At 41.4% G+C, this 25,591-nt stretch overlaps 1 protein-coding gene across 5 annotated transcripts in view; it reads right to left on the bottom strand.

Annotated features, from left to right (window-relative positions):
- Utrn (utrophin) overlaps positions 1 to 25,591 on the bottom strand; it is a 506,130-nt gene that overhangs the window by 303,769 nt on the left and 176,770 nt on the right. For all 5 annotated transcript variants that reach the window (XM_075948903.1, XM_075948906.1, XM_075948904.1 and 2 more), the window contains 10 exons: positions 24,693 to 24,848; positions 19,667 to 19,837; positions 17,528 to 17,707; positions 14,657 to 14,791; positions 12,588 to 12,737; positions 10,651 to 10,812; positions 9,721 to 9,849; positions 8,869 to 9,042; positions 7,225 to 7,380; positions 4,345 to 4,515 (listed from right to left, as the gene is read on the bottom strand). In XM_075948903.1, the coding sequence (XP_075805018.1) occupies positions 4,345 to 4,515; positions 7,225 to 7,380; positions 8,869 to 9,042; positions 9,721 to 9,849; positions 10,651 to 10,812; positions 12,588 to 12,737; positions 14,657 to 14,791; positions 17,528 to 17,707; positions 19,667 to 19,837; positions 24,693 to 24,848 (1,584 nt within the window). The remainder of the gene's footprint in view (positions 1 to 4,344; positions 4,516 to 7,224; positions 7,381 to 8,868; positions 9,043 to 9,720; positions 9,850 to 10,650; positions 10,813 to 12,587; positions 12,738 to 14,656; positions 14,792 to 17,527; positions 17,708 to 19,666; positions 19,838 to 24,692; positions 24,849 to 25,591) is intronic.

Genomic DNA, 25,591 nt, shown 5'->3' with positions numbered 1-25,591 from the left:
ATGATCAAATATTAATGCAGACAAATCAATATCACCCATACATTATGTATATATATATATGTATATATACATATGCAATTAGTAAAAAAGAGAAAATGTGCACATCTACATGGTAATAAAAACAAAATAATATATAATAAATACATGGGTATATATGCCCAATGTTTAGAAAGAAAAAATCAAACATATATGGCAAAGTAAAAGAATTCAGGGATTGGGAGAAAATATGACAGCATGTTAATGAGGATTTACGCCTATTGTGGTGCATGCTGGAGGATAAACTGGGCAAAGGTAGGAGGAGCTCCAGGACTAGGCCAGCCTAGGCTCCAACTAGGGCTAGAAAGATGGCTCAGCAGGGAAAGGCACTTACTGTGTAAGCTTGGAAAACCAAGTTCAATCCCTGGAAACCACACACAAAGGTAAAAAGAGAAAACCAAACTCTGGAAGTTATTCTTTGATCTCTACAACTGTCCCATTACACAAGAAGCCTTCATTCCACATTTACTCACACATATATGTGCGTGCACACACACACACACACACACACACACACCCCATAATGTATAACAGTATCAAATGGTTTTTTTTGTTTTTTTTTTTTAATTTTGAAAAGATTTAACAGGGCCAGCAGAGCACTTATATGGCATGTGTGAGAATCTAGGATTAATCGCCAGCCACAAAAAAAAAAAACCAAAGCCAAAATATAAATTCTCACCTAACAAGCCTATAAATTTGAACTAAATCAACACAAAATTTTTGTAACCAATTTGGGAACCATTACTATGAAAGTACATCAGCCACAAAATCATAAAGACAGGGGCTCTTTACTTTTTCTTTTTTTAATTTATTTATCTACTCATGTATTTTTTTTTAGGTATGAGTACTCTGTCTGCATGCATGCCTGCATGCCAAAAGAGGGCATCAGACCCCATCATAGATGGTTGGGAGCCACCATGTATGTGGTCGCTGAGAATTGAACTCAGGACCTCTGAAAGAGCAGCCAGTGCTCTTAACCTCTGAGCCATCTCTCCAGGACCAACAAGGACCGTTTAATGAGAATTAAAATGGATAACCAAATGACAGCACTCAAGAGCTTTGGAACTAGAAGACGGGAATGGGTCAGAGCTGAACAACAGAATGCAGTCAGAGTCCACTAACTGTCACGTTAGACTAGAGAAAATAAACTCACAGCTCAATAAATGATGCTGGGATCATCGGTTAGTTATTGGGGACAAAGCTGAGAGCCTTTCTTGTGATGGGCCACAAATTAAACTCTAGATGGACTCAAATATGAAAGGATTGAATAATGAGACTACAAAAGATCATGAAGAAACTCTCCAGAGTAGAGCCTGCTCTTGTGAAACTAGAGGAAACGGGAATGGAGATCCAATAATTCCTTTTTTTTAGAAAAATACTTATGTGTTTATCTAAGAAAATTAAAGGGCAGAAAGTCAACTATAATGGCAAAGAAAGGGTTTTTTAATACTACACAACACAGTAAGCATTAATAAGCCTAACAAAGAAATCTAAATTAAGAGACTAATCTGGGGATTTTTTTAAAAAAAAAATGCTCAAAACTACAGGAAAAAATAGCTTTCAAAAAGGACTACAGGTGGCTACAGCCATGGAAAAGGTTCTAATGAAATAACCGGAGAAAGAGCTTTCACGCTGCTTCCAAATGCCCTCTCAAAACCAAACAAAAACAGGAAGGAACTGATGCACAAGTGGTCCTTATCCCTAAAGGACAGACTCACAGCACGTCTAAGATTTTAAAATGGACATACTGTTTAGCCTGAGAATTTTCAGGCTACTAAAATACACTCAGAAAACAATTATAAATGTATGAAGATTCAGTTATGGGTATATTCTTCATAGAACTGTACGTAATAATGAAAAAGGATGGAGGTAAATTTAATATCCATGAGTGAAAAACAAGGTAAAAAATTAAAATAACTAAAATTCTATACTTGTCTCTAATATATAATAGAAAAACAGAGGCTTATAAAAAAAAGCTTATCAACATCACAATAGTTTTTGTTTAATTTTAGTTTGGGTCCAAAGTACAGATTGTGACTCTAGCAATTCAGAAAACCAAGGAAAGTATGTGATTACTGTGAGATGGTGATTATTATAGAGTTAATAAAGAAAGAAATTATAGTGGGCCTAGGCCTGATCGCGTTTGCCTGAAATCCTCACAATCAAGAGGCTGAGGCATCAAGAGTCCAAGGCCGCTCTGAGCTGCCTATTGAAACCCGGTCTCAAAAAGAAAGGATGGCATGGGAAGGGACTGGAGGGAGGAGAGAGAATGGAACGGTGGAGAAGAATTATTTTCAAAGTGTACTAAACAAAGAAGATTATATTTTCTTGAAAAGCATGGATCTAATAAAATCACGTTTGGTCCTTTCTTTTTTTCAGTCATCCAGAATGCACTGGTGACCATCAGTGTTCTTCATTTTCCTTGCACGCCCCTCTCTCCTCTCCTCATCCCTTGCACAACCCACACCCACCCCTCTCCACTCCTCATCCCTCACACACCCACCCCTCTCCACTCCTCCTCCCTCACACACCCACCCCTCTCCACTCCTCATCCCTCTCACACCCACCCCTCTCCACTCCTCCTCCCTCACACACCCACCCCTCTCCACTCCTCCTCCCTCACACACCCACCCCTCTCCACTCCTCCTCCCTCACACACCCACCCCTCTCCACTCCTCCTCCCTCACACACCCACCCCTCTCCACTCCTCCTCCCTCACACACCCACCCCTCTCCACTCCTCATCCCTCACACACCCACCCCTCTCCACTCCTCCTCCCTCACACACCCACCCCTCTCCACTCCTCCTCCCTCACACACCCACCCCTCTCCACTCCTCCTCCCTCTCACACCCACCCCTCTCCACTCCTCCTCCCTCACACACCCACCCCTCTCCACTCCTCCTCCCTCACACACCCACCCCTCTCCACTCCTCCTCCCTCACACAACCCACAGCAAAGACAGCATTTCCAGAAGCTATTTTCTAAACTGGAATATTCTTTCCAGTGTGGCAGCCTGACTTCCTCCCACGTGTCCTCTCCACAGAGTATTCGGGAAGGGGAAAGTCGTGTTACTCAGTTACATCAGAGAGTGACCGGAATCACGTAGAGAGGACACTCAGAGAAACTCTGTAATACATGTTTCTGCAGCCGTCATGTATCTGCAGCATGCTCTGAAGCGTACCTGTTTCTTTCATATGAAGCAAACTAAGGAAAACAGAGGTCCCCTCCCCCTCACTCAATCCTGTGTCCAGCTCAGAAGCAGGAAGCAGCAAGTTACCTCTTTATTCCAAACAAAAATAAATAGGGCTCAAGGGAAGTACTGTATGGATTTTTCTTTAAATTGTGTGATTATGATCACTGCATTAGTTATTTTGCATTATAAAGGTCATTAATTAATATAAAATTATTGTATATAATTCAAAGACTGAATAAATAGTGGGGGGAAATGTCCTAGATTTTCAAGGTGTTTAACTTAGTGTGCATAGCCCTGGATGACCTGGAACTCACCATGTACATACTGGTCTTGAACTCACAGAGATATGTCTGCCTCTGCCTCCCAAGTCCTAGAATTAAGCCATGCACCACCATGCTCAGCTAAGGTGCTTAACTTCTAGTATTTAAATTTTTCAAATATTACCTAAACATAAAGTATAAAAAAACCTTGATGATTTGAAATTAATGCTTTTGGAAGATGAAGTGTTTAATAAGGCTAGGAGCTAGCTCAGTTGGTAAAGTGCTTGTTGACCAATAATGAGGACCTGAGTTCAGATCCTTGGCACTCAAGTGAAAAGCCAGGAACACTAGCACACGACTGTAATTCCAGCACCAGGAAAGGAGAGACAGGAGTATGCTGGCAAGTCAGTCTAGCCAAATCAACAGGCTTCATGTTTAAAACGAGAGCCTGTCCCAAAGAAAGCAAAGGACATCTGAGTTCAACTTCAGAACTAAATACACACAGCACACACACATATACAAACATATACACACACACACAAATACACACAGTACACAGGTGCACATGACTGTAATCCTGGCATTGAGAAGCTGAGGAAGCTTGACTATTGCACATTTACAGTCATCCTGTACAGGGCCAGCCCAGGCTACAGAAAGAAACCATCTCTGGAAACAGACAATAAACAAACAGATTGTATTTAAAATGTTCTTCCCAGAACAGAAAATCAGGAAAGAAAGCTGTGAAGAAAAGCAGACGCTATGGGTAATACGAAGTAGAGATATCCCAGATACCTAGATTATCCCAAACAAATGCCACCGGTATGACACCAACTGCCACCCCAAGGGAAACTCACTTTAGCCCAGGAGATCTCTGTGTCCAGGTCACCAATCACACCTTCCGATGTGGACTTCTGCACCAGTTCTGCCTCCGTGGCAGAAAGCCATTCGGAGAGGGTGTCGGCCTCCTTCCTCATCTTCCGGGACAGCTGAGAGGCTCTTTCCAGGTCCTGCTTCCCTTCTGTCACCTGAACAAGGGAGGTGGGGAGGACATGGTGACTAAGTCAAGGACAAACAGGGGGTCAAGGATGAACAAGGGGCCAAGAGCACTGTAAAACAAGGATAGACGAGAATTACGATTGAACAAGGAAAGGATGAACATGAATGAGAATGAATTCAGAAAGGATGCAAACTGACTCAGAGTCAACCCAAAGGCATCCATGACTGTTTTATTTCCATCACCTCAGCATCACCTGGATCCTGCAATTCCATACACTGTAGTGAGCAAGTGTTGGGAAACCCTGGGTTGTGCATGGCAGGCTCCACCACTCACTTCCACGCTGAAGGAGGCAGAGTCCAGCCCCACTGTTCTAAGCACCAAGTGAGAGAAAGGCTTACACAAGGGACTTACTTAGCCCAGGCCGTGGAGCAATATCAAGGAAACAATAATCAGCGCACATTATAATTTCGATGAGAAGATGGCTTAGCATCCTCTCAAAGAAGGGTTCCATTTAAAAGCATAAGCACAGAGGGAGGTAGCCATGTGTGGGAGAAAAGCACTGTTTTCCCAAATACGTGCTTTATTACTAACCATATGACTTAAGAAGCAGATGACTATACACCGTGAATCTTACTGTTCTGTTCTCCTAATTGACAGAAAGCAAAATGAGTTGAACTAACATCAGTCTCTTTTATTTAAGATGGGGACTCTGTATTCCAGGTCGACAGTATAGGAAGACCTCAAACTTCTGATCTTTCTGCCTCCATCTCCTGAGTGCTGGGATTATAGAAAAAATAGTCACCATGCCCCATTTATACGGTGTTGGAAATTAAGCCTGGGGCTTTGAGCCTGCTAGGCAGTCTACATCCTAACCCCTCATTAGCCCCTTCAAGTAGATTCCACAATGTGCTAATGAATCTTAAATGTGTCACGCGATAAAATCCATAATAGCTTCTGAGATGAGCAATACTCTCCCCACTTTCATGGGAGGTAAAATTTAAGGGGGCTCAAGGCCAAATAAGAAGACAACACCACACTAATTTAACAAATCTAATCCCTAAAATAACATGATGGTATTCTCAAACCAAAGCAATGACTCAAACCAGAAAGCTGAGAGAACTCACCTACCTTAACGGGTACAACTGACTACCACATAAATTAACTGATGTATGTCTTACTTTGATAAGCACAAATGTACAGATAACAGGCATGGGAATAGCATGTCACATTTGAGATGAACATTTCTAAGAAGATACAAAGTGACAGAGAGACCAAATTAGTTCAAAAGTAACATGGCGTCACACTCTGTTTCTCTCCCTCCTTTGGTGCAGTTTGACGTTTTTATGCCCAAATGGCTATTGAATTTTTTAACTGAAATATTTTTGATGGATTTCAGTTCAAATCCATAACACTAAATCCATAGTACCTTAATGCAGATTGAAATGATAAACACTTGAACTACATGGTGATTCTCGGACTTTGACTTGCCCAAGCAGCTATACAATGATCACCAAACTTAATGCTATCGAAGATTTGTATATCAGGAAGAAAACAACTCATAGGTCAACTTAAAAGAACACACAGTTTTCTCAACCTCATCAATGCAGGAAGAGGGACAATCTCCATGGGGAATTGGGCCATGGGAGGTTGTAAAACGTTTACCTGAGTATTCATTCCTTCTCATGCTCGGCTATATAACCATTCATTCTTGGTAAATATTTCAGTAAGCTAAAGTGCCAGAGCCAGACACCCATATTCCTCTGGTACCCTCACACCACACACACATGCATGCGCGTGCACACAGACACACACACACACACACACACACACACACACACATCTGTCTCTCCCCCCAAAGATGTACACAAGCTGCTCTATAATCCTCCCCTGCATTCACCAAGGTTACTGTGACCTATCCTTCATATCCCAGCTTATGCAGCACTTCCTCAGAAAGTGTTCCTAACCCAAGTCTGAGCCTAATGTTCAACCACTTTGGAAGAATTAAACCACTACCCAAGCTGAGTATGGTGGAGCGCACCTCTAATCCCATCACTCGGGAGGCAAAAGCAGGGGGATCTCTGTGAGTTTCAGGCCAGCCTGGTCTACAGAGCAAGGCCCAGAATAGCCAGAGCTACATAATAGGGAGACCCTGTCTCAAAACAAACAAACAAAACGCTATCTAAACCAGTTTTTCAACACTGTCAGTTTGGCTTCCAGGTGTTCTTTGGACTCTGAATTGCAGCGGTGAACTCTCAAAGACCCAGGAGGATAGTTTTTCTGTGGGACCCAGTGAATTCAGGTACTCAGAGGAATGGCCTACCAAATGTAACCCCCACTCAGCGGAGGATCTTAAGTCTCAGTAGACTAAAATAAGGGCTATCTACTACCGAACATTTACTAGATCAGTAGACTACTGAGGACCACTTGCCACTTAACACTTACTAGATCCTGGCATTAACATGCCTTGGTAAACTTTTCAATTTAGAAATTCAAAGGCAAGTAAGATTTAAGCAGAAACTACTGCTTTGTTGAGTTTCCTTAGACTAACTTAGAGAATTTCACTAGCCATGGAAAATAGAAACATTGATCTGTATTAAGTATTAAAGATAAATATCTATATGACTACCAACAATTTTACTCTTAATATGCATGTAAAGAATAAAAATATGATAGGGATTGAGGGAGAGAGATGGAGAAATCAAGAGATAAAAATGGGGAAGAGAGTGAAATGTCTTACCTGTGCACCCAGGTCATTGTAGAGAACCTTCAGGAACGTTAGCTGCTCATCCATGCTTTTTGGGTTGTCTGTCTGCTGCTTCTGGACAATGTGCCTCCCTGTTTTGATGACCGTCTCAACTTCAAGCTTGACCTCACTCAATGTTTTATACAGTTTCTTTGAAAGAGAGGAAATTTTTAAATTGTTAATAGAAAATTTCCCCAACTGACATCATTTCAGAACATCGCTTCTATAGCTGGGCAGCTAATATCTCGCCAAGGACATCAAAAGGCATTTTCTTTCTCTACTGTGGTTTGAAGGTTGAGTCAATGGAAGCCAAGGTTGCAACAGTTTTTTAAATCAGATAAGAGAGCAATTAATAGAGTTTGATTTTGTTTAAACATAAAACAAGATGGGTCTATTAATGATGAGTACAAATCCTGGTATTTGTCATAAACACGTCTCCCTCAAAAACTACGGGAAATGCCAGGAGGTCAATAGGAAAGGCTCTGTAGACTCAACACTGTAGGGCTAGCGGACTGTTCAATGGGAAAGCACAGGTTTTCCAAGCACAAGGTTTTTGGTTCAATTCCCTGCACCCACAGAAAAGCTTTTAATTCCTAACACCATGACTAGAAGACAGCTGCCCCTGGAGTGTGCCTGAAAGAACGTGGAATCCCTAACACTTACTCGTTTATTTCTCTGAGGAAGTAAATCTACCATAGCAAGTATAATTTACACTCTGAAAATATAAAAAAAGCTTTAAAGCACCAAGGTGGACATGGTCCTATGAAATGGGAGTTCCACACCAGGTTGCATTCCAAACTGCCTTCATCCCTGTCACCTTGAATCCCCAATCTCTGCCCAGGCAGCTTATCCACACATCAGCACCCAACCCAAAACACTTCAAGGACACAAAGCCATTATCTCTGATATCCAGGACATTGATGTCTGCCACCATATGCCAATACACAAAGAGATGCTGACAACATTTGCATGGAATTCAAATGTGTCCTCTCTGTGTTCTCTTCCACACACATAAGAAACAAACAGTAGAAATGACAGCTTCAACAAGCCCCAATATCTCCCCCTAAACTCCTCTCAGAAGACTGCCAGGCATGATAGTAAGGCTAAGCTCAGATCATCTCACTAACCTCATGTAGAAAATTCTGTTCAACAAACTACAGAGAATGAAACAGTAAGGTCTTATTTCTCATTCCTTTCATCCCCCCTCTTAAGTTTAAACTTTGATTTTAATGTCATTTTCCCAGCAGAACAATTTTTTCACTCTATAATATTCCTGCTATCCACACTAGATGTGGTATGTCTAGTGGCTTCAAATTTACTGTGGAAGGCTTAGCTTACCAGTGCATCCTGCAGAGGTCCTTCTCACTTCATGCTGTGATTTAAATGTTTCTTTGTTTTTTTTTTTAATACATGTTATTTATGTGTTTAATCTACTGCCTTTATCTGTATAGACCATAACCATCGCTTTCACCTCCTCCTATTTCTCTTATATCTTCTAATTGTCCTGGGAGAGCCACTTTTCTGATTTCTGAATATGTTCTCCATCACCCACGACGTCTGAACCCAGGTGTAAGAACAGAAGCTCTGGACTAAACCATAAGAGCAGCTCTGGCCATGCAAGCTGCCCCTCAAGCTCACCATGCACTTGTCCAGGTGGGTCTGGATGATATCAGGGTCTACATCCTTCACCTCCAGGACGTGAAGCTCGGCTTTCACTCCATCCAATACACGCTTGCAGTCAAGCATTCGCTGCTCAAAATTCGCAGGCTTCTGGAAGAGCTGGAATTTTGTGGACACCTCTCGAAGTTTCCTCTGTTTGCAGAGATGAGAGTAAGATACTCATGATCTCTCCCATTAGAAACTGCTAAAATGCATAATGCTGGAAGATTTTTCAAAATACAAGCCCACCAGGGAAAGCCAAAGGAACTAGGAAGGCTCTGATCATGTAAAGGAACTGCTCGGTGACATGGATGAGCAATGCCCAACATCTCAATCTCAAAAATAGGAATCTAGATAGAGATGGTGTCTCTGGGATGAAAGCCCATTAATTTTCTCACTTGTTCAAGAAACTCTAATTCACGAACACAAACCTCAAATACCATTGACGACAAGTTAGGAGTGGAAGTCCATCTCATTCCATCCACTAAGCACCTAAGTAGTCCTTCATCCTACCCAAGGGCAGCCTCTGTGGTCAGAGCATGGTCTATACAAAGCCAAGTGGTAGGCTAGACTCTTTCTCTTCAACCTAACTATTAAAACTTGATAGTTTATTGCTGCCGAGGAAGTGCAATGAGCCCTTAATACTCCATTGCCACCCTATTGTCTGCATCATGGTACAGAACAAAGGTACCCAATGAGCCATTAGTACTTCACCCACACCCCACATCTGCATCATCATACAGAGCAAAAGTACCCAAGAAGTCGAGCCCTTCTGTTTTGCTTTTCTATACCTGCCATATATAAAAAGCAAAGGGAAAGCCTGGTGATTACCTGCAGCAGGTCCACCTGACTTCCTCCTCTAGCGGTCCTGCCCTCAGGGGAGGTCGAAGGCTGAGATCGGAGATTCCTTCTCAGCTCCTCCAGCGTGAGTTCATGGGCTGAGATCTCTGCTTGGATCTTCTAACAGGACAGGAAAGAAATAGGGCATAGTGTTTTAAAGCGCAGAAAGAAGCCAGGGGGTAGTGGTTTATGCTTGCAATCCTAGCACTCTGGAGGCTGAAGCAGGAGGATTGCTGTGAGTTTATAGCCAATCTTGGCTACATAGTAAGTTGCAAGCAGTATGGTATTATACAACAACAACAATAAATTAGGGAAAGAAATAATGATACAGAAGCTCAATATAGTCATACAATGCCTAATCCTGTATGTGATACACTGTAATAAGCTTGGGGAGGGGTGTATGATAATAACATAGACCATGGCACTGTAAGCTACTGTGTGTCTTTGCATGTCATTTCTGATGTTCACATCTGATTTACACAGAATAAACTGTCTGAAGTTTAGAGCTAAAAATAGCAGTAAAAGTATGCCATTTTCGAATGCAGAAAATGTGTGGCAGGAGCTGGAGACATGGCTCAGCTGTTAAGAGCACTGTCTGCTCTTCCAATAGGTTCATTTCCCAGCTCTACACAACGGTTTACAAAGGTTTGACTCCTGTGCCAGGGCATTTAATGCCCTCTTCTGGTATCCGTGGGCACTAGACGTGAACATAGTGCACACATGAACACGTAGGCAAAACACCCCTTCACATACAAGTAATAAAACGTTAAAGAGAAAATGTGTCAGATTCTCACTCAGGGAACAAGAACAGTTCAAAATCAAAGGTAGTTTCATAGAGAGTGTCCGTCATTGTCCTGGCTCCGGAGCCGGCTACTGGGGGTCTTTCTCAGAACACAAAGGCTCTCGACTTGAAAGCAATACCTGAGCTTCCTGTGGCAGTTGGAAGGCATCGATCCTGTCGGTCAGGTATGTGGTGAGCTGTTTGTCCAGCTCCCCCAGGCTCTCCTTCAGCACCTGAAGCATGTGGTCGGTCTCACGGAGGACCTGGAGCTGTTTCTCCAAAGCAATCTGTTTGCTCTCCGCCTGCACAGAAGAGACATTTCCTTTGTAACTGCTCAGCACAAATATAAATAGCTGGCTGTGCTTTCTGGCCATGAAGATTATAATAAAGCACTGGTTCAAGACTGCAGCTTTTCCTATAAAAAATAATAACTATCAATAATAAGAGTGCGGATGTTCTTCCAGCGCCTCGTGGACACAGCAGTCGAATCTCTCATTTTTTTTTACTTCTTTTGTTAATGCATATAATCACAAAACACAAATACAAAATGATCTCCCATAGGACATATAAAATAGAGAAAAAATGCCTATTTAGGGGAACAGCTCGATGGTTAAGAGTACCTGTTGACCTCGTAAAGAACCTATTTAGGGGAACAGCTCGATGGTTAAGAGTACCTGCTGACCTCGTAAAGAACCAGGGTTTTTGTTCCACCTCGGACTTGGTGACTCACAACCATCTTTAGCTCCAACTGCAGTGGATCTGACACCTTCTTCTGGACTCCATAAACACCCAACACATATAGAGTGTACATACGTATATGCAGATACTCATATACATAAAACATTTTAAATTAAACCTTACACTTTATTTTAAAAGCTTTTATTTGTTAGAAATGTAAGGCAATTTTAAGAATCACCAATGCCTAGCCAAAAAATAATAACAATAATATTATGTAGTAAGGATGCCTATCAAGGGAATAAATATCTAAAAACTTTTTCCTAAAATTGAGAACAGATTCTACAGGTGCATGAGTGTCATGCCACCAATTGCCTCACATCTTTGAATTATGCTCAGTGCTACGTATAGTCTGGATCTCAGCAGTTGTTATTCAGTAATCTGTTAGAGCTATCTAATTATCTCCCCAACCTTCTAAGAAAAGAGCAACGCCCCTCCTCTTATCATTGATATGAACATGCATGTTGAGATATAACCTGGATATGAGCCAAGCAAAGTTGTTTTCGTAAGTTATTAAATTCTGATAACCCTGATAGTTCCTAGGATATAGATATAGGAGTTATTATTCTTTTTTTTAGATTTACTTATTATGTATAATATTCCGTCTGCATGTTCACCTGCATGCCAGAAGAGGGCATCAGATCTCATTATAGATGGTTGTGAGCCGCCATGTGGTTGCTGGGAATTGAATTCTGGACCTCTGGAAGAGCAGCCAGTACTCTTAACCTCTGAGCCATCTCTACAGCCCCCATTATTTTTAAATAGAACTATATATAATATGATTCTTGCAGAAAATAACATAATTCACAAAAAGAAATAGTAACAAGTACCTGGCAGGGGTGAGTGGGTATTGGGAATTTAACCCAGAGCCTTGTGTATGCTAGGCAAGCTCTTTCCCACTGAGCTACATTCACTGACAAAGGTTTGTTGAGACAATGTGTTGCTATGTAGCCTCAGTTGGCCTAGGACCTCCTATGCAGACCAGGCTGGCCTCAAGCTCAGAGATCTGCTTACCTCCGCCTCTTGAGTGCTAGCATTAAAATCATGCACTACCATGCCAGGCCTGGCAATTTGGGTGTTTGTTTGTTATTCATCAAGTTGTGTGTGAGTGGCCTATAAATAAATATTAGATCTATTCTACCATACTTACTTTAAAGTCCTCAGGCTCCCATTAATATTGGCTGTCTCCTTTAATGCCCACCACACCAAGGCCTTAACTACCCAGGACCAATTTAGAGACTACCAATGTGTAACCAGCATGGAAGCTCCAAGAGAGGGGAACTCTCTGCGGGTCAGCACGTGCAGTAACTACCTAATCACACTGCGCATGTCTGGTTCTCACCGAGCGACTCAAATCTTCATATCGGCTGTTAAAAGCCTCCAGCTTCTCGCTGATGATATCATCCAGTATCCCACCGTCAATTAGAGTCTGCCCAAGTTCCCGGATCTGGGTGCGATTATCCGCTGGGTGACGCAAAACAGATTCCAGAGACTGCAACGGGTACAGTAAATAAATAAACAAATAAATAGTAATAATAATAATGAATTGTTATTCAGCAATAATAATAATTATCACTATAACACATTTACTAAGTGAATCAAGAACTGCAAAATGCCATATTAAGACACGTGGTAATTCTACTTTCTAAAAATCCACCTAAGAAATAACAGCAAAAATTAAAGAAATAACTAATTCACAGAATTATCCACCAAAGCATCAGCAAAATCAGAAGACTAAAAACAAAGAAAATCTGCAGGAATATAAGTGATAATGTAATCCCATAAAATAACTGCAATAATTATTAATTTTATGAGAAATTCCCAATGTGTATAAAACTATGCTATACAAATAAAATTATTCCAAGTGTTATTCACTACATTAGCAAAATTAGACATTCATTTTTCTACTTCATGATACAGAAATAGACTAAGTGTTTCTATGTATACAGTTTTATAGACATAAATCCAATTAACCTTATGGACTTAATATTGCTCCTATTCTGCAGATAAGAAAATGGAAACATAGGAAGTTATGATTTGTCTGCATGCAATAGTCAATTAAAAAACAACAAAAACAAAAACAAAAAAGAATTTTAACTTTTTCCAAAGTGGTTAGGACTATGAGCCGTTTGACCCAGTTTAGTGGCCTGCATATACACGCATAAAAGTAATAACGACACAAAAGGAGAAATACATAGAATGTTTAAGAGTGTGTATCATGGAGCTTGCTTCTCCTTTTCCCCATTCTCTGGGTTTCTAGAATGTGTATTTACTCTCCTATGAGGAAAGCATCTTTGCGGTTTGTTTAATGGGTGTCCCCAGGTTTCCATAGCCTCCATCTTTGATAACTCTCCTCCGCAGAGCATCCACCTCAGGAGTGGAGGTTCCCGGGACTGTCTCTGCCTTCCCTTCAGCTCTTGATTCCTGCTCCACTTTCCCTACTGCTTCTGCTCAAGAATATTCACATTCACCCTCTTTTTCCTACACACACCTCCCTGGTTATACTGTAATTCATTTCAGAAGCAGTTTCCACAGTATCGCGTGCACGGGACATTTCTTGGTCCCGGGGATCTGAAGCCCTGTCTTGCTGTCTAGTTCCCACAGTGGGAATCCTGCCTTCAAAAATATACATATCAGCCTGCTTTAATTTAATATCTGAAGACAATGAGCTAGAAGTCACTTTAAGCATGATTCATGCCATATTCATAACTGAGAAGAAACAAAACACTTTGTCCAGGGGATGGTGAAATAAACTGGACCCCACTAGTGAGCATTACAGTGTCTAAAATGAACTCACACAGCCCCTGCCTTACAAGGCTGATAAAAGAGTGCCCATCGGCTAGTGAGATGGCTCGGTGGGTAAAAAGGAGGTTGCCACCAAGCCTAACAACTGGAATTTAATCCCTGGGATCTAAGTGGTAGAAGGAGAGAAACAACGTTTGCAAGTTGTTCTCTGACCTCCACACACATCCTATGGTATGCACACATAGACAGATGATACATACATACATACATACATAGAAATACAAGGACGGATGGATATATACAGATAGAGCGAGAGAGAGAAAGAGAGAGAGAGAGAGAGACAGACAGACAGACAGACAGACCTGGATGATGATATGTAGAGAAAGAGAGAGATAGAGAGAGGGATGGATAGATGGATATAAATAGATTGATACATACATACATACATGGATATAGATATATAGACAGAAAGATAGATAGATAGATAGATAGATAGATAGATAGATAGATAGATAGATAGATAGATATAGATAGATAGATTAAATAGAGAGAGATGTAGGTAGGCAGATAAGCAGTTAGACAGACAGACAGACAGACAGACAGACAGACAACACATCTGTCCTCATCACAGTGAAAATAACTGTGGCTCAGACATCAGGTGCCAACCTCCAGAGCTTCGTGAACAGTATCTATCCTCTCGGGCAGGGCCTCTGTGCTCCTCACACGCTCCTCCAAAGTGTTCAACCAAGTGGTTTCCAGATCCAAGTAGTGAAGCAGCTCCACCCAACAAGACCAGACCTCCTAAAGAACGAGAAGGGAACATTAAAACTGAATGAGAAGCCATGCCATATGTCATCCCTTCGATCAATAATAACTCCATTTCAGTGTGAGTAATACGCAGCGGCTCAGAAACCGATGAAGCTGGAACAGCAAATAAATGAAACAAAACTAAATCTGTCAATAAACTGGAGCAATTAAGGGGGAGGGGAAAGAGGCTGTCTCAGTTTCCATTCAAATAAATTCCCAGGACCTAGTTACATGTCAAAAAACAAACCTCTATAATTAATAGGGGTGAAAATCATAAAGCTATTGCTTTACTTTAAAAATAAGGGAAGACCTGGAGACTAGCTCAATGGTCACAGTGCTTTCCTGACAGTCAAAGACCCTGGGTTCAATCCCCAGTACCTGCTACCACCCAATAAATAAATGGATAGATAGATAGATACATACATACATATATACATACATACATGAAAATTTAAGACAAAGGATAAAGATAATTCATGATATTTTTTATAGAAACTTAAGTCTTTGGAGACATACTCAATTCCAATTCCAAGATAACTGATGGGCATAGATATCTCTGTAGGCTTGGTACTTCTTTCCAAGTTAATAAGGATACACCATGTAAGAAGAGGGCCCCATTTTGCCAAAACATGAGGCAGGCAGTCCTGTGCCCTCACTACTGAGAGTTCTCAGGCAGGAGGAGAAGATGGGAAAGCGTGCATGAAGACCTCCTCTCCCCTTGCTCCATAAAAGAGAAACTTACCTGACCTAAGATTAGAACTTGACACAGAATTCTTTTTTTTTATTAACTTTCATTTATTTATTCTTCGTGTCTTTCACATCATGCTTCTGGATCCCACCCATCCACCCCCCTCCCCCGCAAAAAAAATAAAATAAAATTTTAGAGAGAAAAAAAGAAAAAAAATTTCATCATGGAAGCTACACAGTGAGTCACACAATAAACCTCTTTATCCATAGATTTTTACATGGAGGCATTCATAGCAAAGAAATGGTTCAAGGCCTGTGGTTTCTGCTGCACCATCAATGCTGGGCCCTCACTGGGACGCTTTCTGGACATCTCGTTGCTGCCCTGCTTCATGGGGACCCTGAAGCCCTTGGTCTCCAGCATCAATCCCCCATTCCCACCTCCGTGCTTCAGTAGAGCACAGATAGAGGATGTTGGGGTGGGCCAACACATAACCCTGGTCCTGGGCCTGGGTAATTGCAGGATTGGTAAGCCCACCAGCTTTTCCCTGTCTCCGCCACCAGGGTGAGCTCTCCAGCATTACCTGGCTAGTTCACTCATCAGCACAGAATTCTAATCTGTCCTCTTTAGAGATACCGACACAGTCCCATCCATACCCCATACAGGCTCTGCTTGGAGGAACAGGGCTCAGCAAATATTTCTATAGAGAAGCAGAGAAAAGGTGTTTCGAATTTTAGGGGTTGACACCCAGGGTCTGTCACAGATTCATCTTTGGTGTGGGTAGATAGGTGTTTTTATGCTGTTTTCAACCCTTTAGAAATACCACTCTTAACCAAACAAAAAGATACACAGTTCAGACATGAGGCCTCTGCCATATTTGCTGACTTTTGGTTCAAAAAAAAAAGTCTTTAGTTGCCCCCACATTCCTCCAGCAGAAAGCAGACTGAAGAATCTGCTCAGGTCTACAGGAAGGGAAGGCGACAGAGAAGCAGTCCCAGGATGCAGCTCATCCCTAGTCAAGTTCTTACTAATTGGTCTCAATTTCCATAATTATCTAAACACAAAATAGATGAAAGCTGGGCACGGAACTGTACACCTGCAATTCCAGCCCCTGGGTGGCAGAACTAGAAATAACCACTGCCAATATAAGGTCGGCCTGATCAACACAGTGAATTCCAGGCCTGCCAGGGCTACCTGGGAAGACCCTGCCTCAAAAACAATCACTCAGTAACATAGGTGACAGGTAACAACTAAGGAATGAGTAAAGTTAGTTAAAATTCTCCCACTGCCATTATCATGTCTGCAGAAATGACCACAACACAGTCACTAGTCTCAGGGTTATGCTTCATTTACACTGTAGTAACTTGAAATATTTCTTAAATCTTTCTTTTTTTTAATAATATAAACTTTATTTGAATAGGTCAAGTTATATAAAAAGAGCAAAAAGCATTGTATAGCAAATATAATTTAGGCAATAAAATGTTTTTTTAATTTATTTATTTAACAAGATTTTTTTTGAAAAGTCATTAAAATGAGAGACCACTTCATTAAAATATTCCAACAGAACAATCTATATCTTCCATCTACTGGGGGAAGGTATTTACCAAAAATACAAAGAAAAATCAACATATTTAAGTTCTTTTTTCCCCCTCCAGTAAACTTTAGACACTACTCAAAATAAAAATTTGAATTCCCATCTGTGTAGTTAACCAGGTTTTAAAAAAAAAAAGGTTAGATTCTTATAAAATGGGGATTTTGAGGATTAAAACGGACTCTTTAGCCCCTTCATAACATGAGAACACTATTGAATACATAAAAATATCAAAATCCGAAGGGGATAAACTATTGCAAACAAATTTTCTAAGAAAGAAATGGAGACAGACCTTGTTATCCTTTAAAAAAAAAAACTTTCTTCTTTTTTAATCTACCTCATCCATAAAAATTACTTGGATAATTCAATGTTTGACAAAATAATGGAGTTTTCTTTTTTTTTTATATATAAGATAAGGAAATTCGCATTGCATGAGAAGGAGGGGATCTCATACCTCTAGTGTGTGGCACTTTCCACGAATTCTATTACAGAGAAGTTGGTAGCTCTCCAGCACCACGTTGAAGTCCGATGTCAACTCCTGACCACCAGAGGGCACCTTGGTGGCCAGCAGCTGGATGCTGTCCTTCAGAATCTTCACCCTCACCTCCTTCTGCAGCACGTCCTCTTTCGCCCTCTGTCCCCAGAAAAAGGCAACTTGAAACACGCTCTCTTCTTAGATAATAATAATTGATGCAAAATTAAAACACCCAAATTCTTCTATCGGCCTGAGCAGAACGTTATTTAGCAAATGATATAGCCTGAGTTTCTCCGAAGGAAGGACACTAAATATAAAATCTCACTCCTCTGGGTTCCAATGGGCATGTCCCGTTCCCACAACATTTTCATTTGGTAGCACCCGAGTTCACAGGCAAGCTATCTTCAACAGGGTTTACTGACAAGAAAGAGTTTCAAATTCTGGGTTCAGAGTAAGGCTCTAAATGAACTCACTTTAACTGACCACTGGAGGTCTGAACACATTAAACTGAAATAAACACCCTCAAAAACGGCAGGATACTGTGGCACAGGCATCCATTAAAAATATTCCACAAATCCTTGTTTAAAAAAAAACACAAAACACTTTATCCTACTAGAACATAGGTATATCCATCCTTCCAATAATGAACAGCACATCAAAGATGATGAAGTTCCACTGGACAACCTGATCCAGAAATAGCTGCCTCCTGGCTTTCTCTCTGTGCTCAAGGTGCTTGATCTCATATGCAAGAAAATCCACCTGCAGCAGCAGCCTTCCGCGGTCCCTCTTAGCTGGCTTTGCTGCTTAATGGATTCCAGCTTCCCCGGGGTGTGGGGAACATAATTAAGTGTAGTCGCTTTTAAATCCTAATGGCTGTTTTGAAGAATAAAAATAAACAGAGTGCTGCCCAATCAAAGATTTTAATCTCATCTTTCCCAGCTCCTAACTGTAATGACTTTTAAGAACAGCACCAAACTACAATTCCAACCGTGTAAGAGATAAACGCGGTAGTTATGCTTTATATGGCAGACTACCTTTAAAATATTGCCTATACTAAAAATATTAAAAAAAATCAAAAAGAGCTACATTAAAAAAGTAGTGCAGTGCCTTACACAGCTTAAGTAAGTCTCTTTTTATGTGTACTGACTCAGAGAGAACAGGCATGAGTGTCACATAAAACCTCTTTTTAAAAATTATCTGCATAGAAAACGTTGCCCTAGATAGACTTTCGCGTGAGTTAGCTGTGAGGTGATACACAATGTTACTTGATATTTTGGAAAAAGAAGGGTAAGTCTTGTTGGAAGAGTAGTGGAGGCAATGTGGGACTGAGGCCCAGTTCTTTCATTATATAAGAACAACTACTGCCACAGGAACAGAAGTTTCTGGAACCACAGCCTGACTTCAACTTATCCTCACCTTATCTTCTTTGTATACCCCCTGCCTCTTACTCTAAAGACACTCTGAGGTTCCAGTGTGGCCCCGAAACTGACTCTATCACCCCGGCTTCCTACTCTAAAAATGTTTTGGGGTTCCCTTGTGCCCCCAATATTGACTCTATAGCCCTGCCTCCTGCTCAGAGGGCATTCTGGGGTTCTCGTAAATCCCCCGTACTGACTGAAATCAGATGCAGTAGAACCAGGAGGACCTCCAACTAAGTGTTGACGAAGTCTCTTTTGTTCCTTACCAAAAATTATGCTTCCAGGAAACAGTGATAGAAGCTGTATGCCCCTGTGACTATAATTAACATCCCTAAATATACACTGAGAAAATACTAAAATGGTAAATTTATAGTCTAGGTGTTACTATGATAAAAAAGAAAAATTAGTTTCTCTGCACAGCCCTACTTGGATAGTCTGAAGTCCTGTGTGGCTCCCTAAGGCTATATCCTGCGTGCCTGTCCCCAGGGACCGCATGGCATCAACTCTGGGGTGGATTTGAACCAGTGGATTGGCATCAGCCTCCTTTCCCAACTGGAATCACCACACCTGCTTTCTTGCTCATCTCATTCTTCTGAACTGAAAATCGTACTGTGAGCAGACTGGTCTATGTGGTTCTGTGTGGTACCATTGGGCAGGCTGATTAGCATAAAGAGGCACTGGGCAGGGTAGAGGGCCTCACCTTCATTTCCTCCACAGCGCTCTCCAGTTCTTCCGGGGATTTATACTCAAAGTCCCTCTCCAGGTACTCCTCCTCAGCCTGAGCCATCCACTCCTGCATCTCGGCCAAGTCCTTTTTCAGGTTCGTGGCTTTTTCCTGACTATCAGACAACTTACTTTTTTGAATAGCAATCTAGAAAGGAAAAGCCATTGTGCTCAGTAAATAGATTTTAACACACTAACTGCCAAGTTCTTCCCTTTAATATTTAAAGACACTGCAATAAATTTCCAGTTTTATATTTTAATATTCAAGTAAAACTTCTTAGACATCCTGTGCTGATGCTATGGAATGTAAGAAATTATGAAAATACAATAAATTCTAGACAAGATTTTCGACGTGAACCGAGCCTGAAAATAAATATCTCCTGGAACTCTGAAAACAGGGCTCACAGCTGGTGTTTGTTCTCCCCGGTACCCTGCTCAGCACCTTCCAGCACAGGGAAAGCTCGGCAGCAGGAAGGTGGCTTCTGCTTCCATTCCAGCTTGATTTATGACCCTTTAATTCCACATGTCGGAAATTAACCTGAAGCAATAAAAACATACACACCAGCTGATTTTATTGCAACACTGTTTATTATCTAAAAAAAGAAAAACAGGAAGCAGAATTCCCACTGTGTCCTCACATCTTAAAATAAGGGTGGAGCTGAGCATGGTTGCATATTCTTTTAATCCCAGCACTTGCAAGGCAGAAGCAGGTGCATCGCTGTGAATCAGGGGCCAGCCTTGTCTACAGAAAGAAGCCTGCTCTCAAAAACAAATAGAAAATTGGGAGTGAGGAGAACTATTATAAAAGGTGTCCATAAGATATTATCCTATAAAATGCTGTGGTTAGGAAGAAAAAGACACAGGCTAGAGAGATGGCTCAGCAGTTAAGAACACTGGCTGCTCTTCTAGAGGATGTGGGTTCAATTCCCCGCACCCACATGGCAGCTCACAACTGTCTGTAACATTAACTCTAGTTCCAGGGGATCTGACACTCTACGCACAACACACAGACAGACAGACAAAGTACTAAGGCACATAAAATAAATTTGAAGAAAGTAGAAGAAATGTTTGAAAATAGCTATTTAGCTGAATCTGGTTCAGTAACTTTGTGAGTTTCCTCAGAGAAGTCTGGGAATATTCTCAAAGTCCCTCCCACTAACCACAAACTGACTCAGCTGGAAGAGCTGATCCCGTAGCACAGGAATAGTACAACCTCTCCCTGACACGTCCAGCCGCCTGCTCGAATTACATGTCACTGTGGAGGCCACCTCACCGGGGCTGTGTGATAGTAACCAGAAGCCAGGACAGGAACAAGAGTGTGGGTTAAGGAACAGTTAGTGGCTTTCCTGTTCCCTCCCTGCAAACAGGCGCAAAGGTCTGAAAATAGACAGGCAACGTTTGTGCAGGGCCCCCCTCCCCTGCGTGCTGCTGCCCTCTGTCAAGAAGCCAGGCAGCGCTGCTCCCACATGGATGGTCAGCACTCTCACTTAGGCAGTTCTTACTAAAACTATGGACCTATAGTGTGTGTGTGTGTGTGTGTGTGTGTGTGTGTGTGTGTGTGTGTGTGTGTGTGTGTGTGTGATATAACCACATAAATGGAGAAGACTGTGGGCCCACTTTCAGAAGGTTTTTTGTATTCTCTGAACAGCAGTCAGTTCTAACATTTTAATAGGACCACAGAAACGTTGAAAACAAACCCACAAAATCATACCTATACACTCTGTAGTTTAGCACAGTAATAACTTCTTTCATGATAACATAGGTGCGACACATTCCTATGTATTTTTTTTTGGTTTGGCATGCCTTTTTTTTTTTTTAGACTTATTTCTTTTTATTTTGTATGGAGGCGTGTTTTGCCTGTAGGTACACTTGTGTGGCATGTGTGTCCCCACGGAAACCAGAAGAGGGCATCAAGAGCCTCTGGAACTGGAGCTACAGACTGTTATCAGCTACCGTGCCAGTGCTGGTAATGGAACCAGGGTCCTCTGCCAGAGCTGGAAGTGCTTTTAACTGATGAACTATTTCTCCAGCCCCAGACATACCTATTTTTGCTAACTACAATAAAACTACATTTAATATTTTTACTAGTGACTGATATAGATTGTCTAGAACTGATCTAACTAAGTCACTCTTCGTACAACATGTAGCTACTCCTTGCTGAAGACTCCTAAATTTTCTGTCCATGTTTCACATCAAATAGAATGCACAGCAGATTTCTGTAATGAATGAGTGAGCAAACGGGTGAGGATGAATGGGGAGAGATGATGGATGGGTGGATATATATGACAGATAATAGATAATGACGACAGATGACGGATGGATGGAGATGATGAAGGATGAAGGGCAGATGGATGAACGGATGGATACAGGGAGATAGGGGATAAATAGATGGATGGAAGCCAGAGCTGCTTGTTCCTCAATGTCACTTAAGAACCACATCCTCTGTTTACTTAGACAAAACCCCAGCCACTTACAGATTATGAAGCAGAAACAGAAATACAGATTTGGCTAGTGTATTCAGTAATTTTATAAAGAGATTGCTTTCTTAAGTTTGGTAACGGTATTTTGACTTTGTAATAATAGACTGTACTATAACATAGGATAATTTCAACTTCTTATCTAAAGCACATTTTCACAGATGAAGAGAAAATGTAATATAACATTAGCTATTGACAAATATTAGAATCAGCCCGTGGGTGATTCCTCACTTCAATTTTTCTCCACATTTAAACATGTTCAGAATGAAAAAGTTGGACCAAAACAGAAAAAAAAACCATCAAGTGATGTCACCATAAGATTTACCAATAGAAATGGTAGTCCAAAAGCATTATATCAAGAAAAATGCAATAGTCCCGGCATGCTCTGAGGAACATGATTGAAATTCTCATTTTCTCCTCTTTTTTTCACGACTGTCATTCACTCAGCTACATCTACACCACCATTAGTTTTCCAAGGTGTCTGAGAAGGCAGAGACAACCTGCTGGGTGGGCCTTCACAACACTGACAAGCTCTCCTTACACGGGGCAGTAAGCAGAGGTCTCTGAGACATCCCTTGGAAGTGGTCCTCAGTCCCTACTCCTGTAAGCAGGCCTCACTTCCCAACTTACTCAGATTGTTTGCATCACACATTCTAATGGAAGTTGTTTTCTTCGGCATAAAGCACCCTGTACTATTTCTCACAATTAGGTGATTAAAAAACAAAACAAAACTATCCACCTTCTCCAACTCCAGGTCCCACCCTATGTTTTTGGTTCTATTCCCCGAAGAAAGTGATTTCTCAAAACTGGTCATATTCAACCCCTTCCTTACTTCTCATTCCCTCCTCCACTGTCCAGTAACATTTTGTCCCCACAACTCCTGGGAATGTACTTTTCTCAGATAACCTAGTCAAAGTTAAAACTTGATTTTCAACTGGGCTAACCTGGCCCAAGGCATCAGACACCCCTGGCTCTATTAACTTTTGTTACTCTCTTTCTTCTGGTTCCCATGCCCCAAGAGGACTAAAAACTAAAAAGCGAAAATTTTACAAAGAGAAAAAGAATTGCCATTTGCATGTGTGGAATTACCTCGGCCTTGATCCTTCCAAAACGGGACTGACTCATCACTTTACCTGCCCTCAGAAGTGTCAGGTCCTCAGTTCTTACATTCAAATAGAGAGTACCACAACCCAGTGTTAACCCTTTGTCAATCTTCTGAGCTACCCTTGACCATTGCTTTTCCATCATGCATCGTCCTCTAGCCAAGCCCTGTCTGTTTCCAAGACAGGGCACACATGGCATGCCTCAAGGGAACCTCTCCTTTTGAGTCTACAATGACTTAGGTGTTGTCCCTGCTTCCCTACTTAGCTTTCTAAAGCAAACCATCTACCTGAAAGTGGAAGGGACCTTAAAAAGCCTGCCACATGTCATGCATATCCCTGCTCAACACTCTCAAACTTGGGCCAGTGAGACAGCTCAGAGGTAAAGGCACTTGCAGCCATGCCTGGTGAACTAAGTTCAGTTACCTAGACCCACACACAATGGCAGAAGAGAACTGGTACCCACTAGTTATTCTTAACTTCTACATGCATCCATGGCATATGCACCCACACATTCATACACACATTAATAACAAAGTTAGTAAATGTTAGAAAAGCCTCTCAAACTAGCTGACATCACTCGTAAAATGAAATCCAACATGCTTGCACCATTGAGTGAGTTTTGCCACCTTCCGACCGTGGCTATTCCTACTTTCCGTGTCACTGACTGCATTCATTCACAAGCTGCGGGGCCTTGGGTCCTCAATAAACACACCACACACACACACACACACACACACACACACACACCACAGCTGAGCTTTAGGACTGGAAACTCCCCCTACTACATGTTCTGGCCAACCTATTCGAAACAATAGCCACCTTCTCCTACCTCTTGGCTGCCCTCTTCGATAGTTCACCTGCCTCTCAGGAATGCAACCTTCTCGAGAGGAAGGAAAGCCTGGTCATAGCTGTGTCCCCAGGCACCCAAAGAGGCCTGGCCACAGACGCTAATTAACAGAATACTAAACTGCAGCTGATGAATGAATATCGGCTGCCTAAAAGATTAATAGCTATAATTAGTAGACACCACACTCAAACATCCTCAAGGCAAGACGAGGATTATAAATGAATGTGTAGAGCTGTATTTAAATAAGAAGGAAAAGTAAAAGTCCTGAATCTCACTGAACAAGCAATATTCTTCTTTAACTTTAATATATATGTGTGTGTGTGTATATACATATGCATATGTATATGCGTATACACATACACACATACATATGCATACACATTATATATTATATAAATATATAATGTATTATGTATATGTACACAGATATATAAGCTTGTGTGTATGTACATGCATATGCGCTCACACACACTTTATGTGTGTTTTATATTTCCCTGTAAATGTCCTAGACCGCCATCTTTAATTTTACTTTCCCTGGTCAAGAGAAACCAGCTACAGTAAAGGCGAAAAGCTCACCTCTTTGCTGAATTTCTCCAGCTGAGCTTGGTAGTCCGCTACTCGTCCATGGATCCAAGTCTTCACTCCGGTGACTGGACAACTTTGAAGATCAGTCTCTACTTCTCTCATGTTTTTGAGAGATGATTCGATTGTTTCAATTTCATTTGCAAATGTCTAAATATAGGAAAGAAGTCCATGTTGAGTCTACTGCCATGTAAGTGGATATCAGATTCACATCTATCTGCCCGGATCCTGAAGCTACTTTACGGTCATATTGCTTGGCAGTCAGAAGACTCTTTTCAGACATTTAAGACAGCCACTTGCTAAAAAAGATAGATTAGAAATACTTGAATTTCATTGGGAAACACTACTCTTAATTAATTTGGAGCAGTGGTTCTCAACCTGTGGGTTGCTATCCCTTTGGGGGTCACATATCGGCTATCCTGCATAGAAGGCTATTTGCATTACGATTTAGAACAGTAGCAAACTTAGCCCAGCTAGGAAGTAGCAATGAAATAATTTTATGGCTGGGGATCACCACAACAAGAAGAGCTGGATTAAAGGGTGGCAGAATTGGGAAGGCTGAGAACCACGGGTTTAGAAACACCCGATGACCTCATCAAGCATAAACGGCATATAATACGACTAGCAGATTTCATTTGTTAGACGTCCTTCTCATAAAGGCTCGTCAGGTGGCACCACGACAGCAGCAAACTCGCCCTAATCTCTACATTAAGATCATGGCTGTAACAGAAGGGCAGCTCCCGAGGAAATAAATTGGCTTTTGTTCTCGTCACCAGTTCTATAACCACGGCTGGCCATAAAATGTCAGCTATCTGTCTGTCTTTTATTGGCTATAAAGCCAAAATAAAAGCTTTATGATAAAGGACACTTTATCTAGACTTCATATGCACCAT

Source organism: Microtus pennsylvanicus, chromosome 1, assembly GCF_037038515.1.
Source record: "Microtus pennsylvanicus isolate mMicPen1 chromosome 1, mMicPen1.hap1, whole genome shotgun sequence".
Lineage (NCBI taxonomy): Eukaryota > Metazoa > Chordata > Mammalia > Rodentia > Cricetidae > Microtus > Microtus pennsylvanicus.
This window is presented reverse-complemented; position numbering and strand designations above follow the sequence as displayed.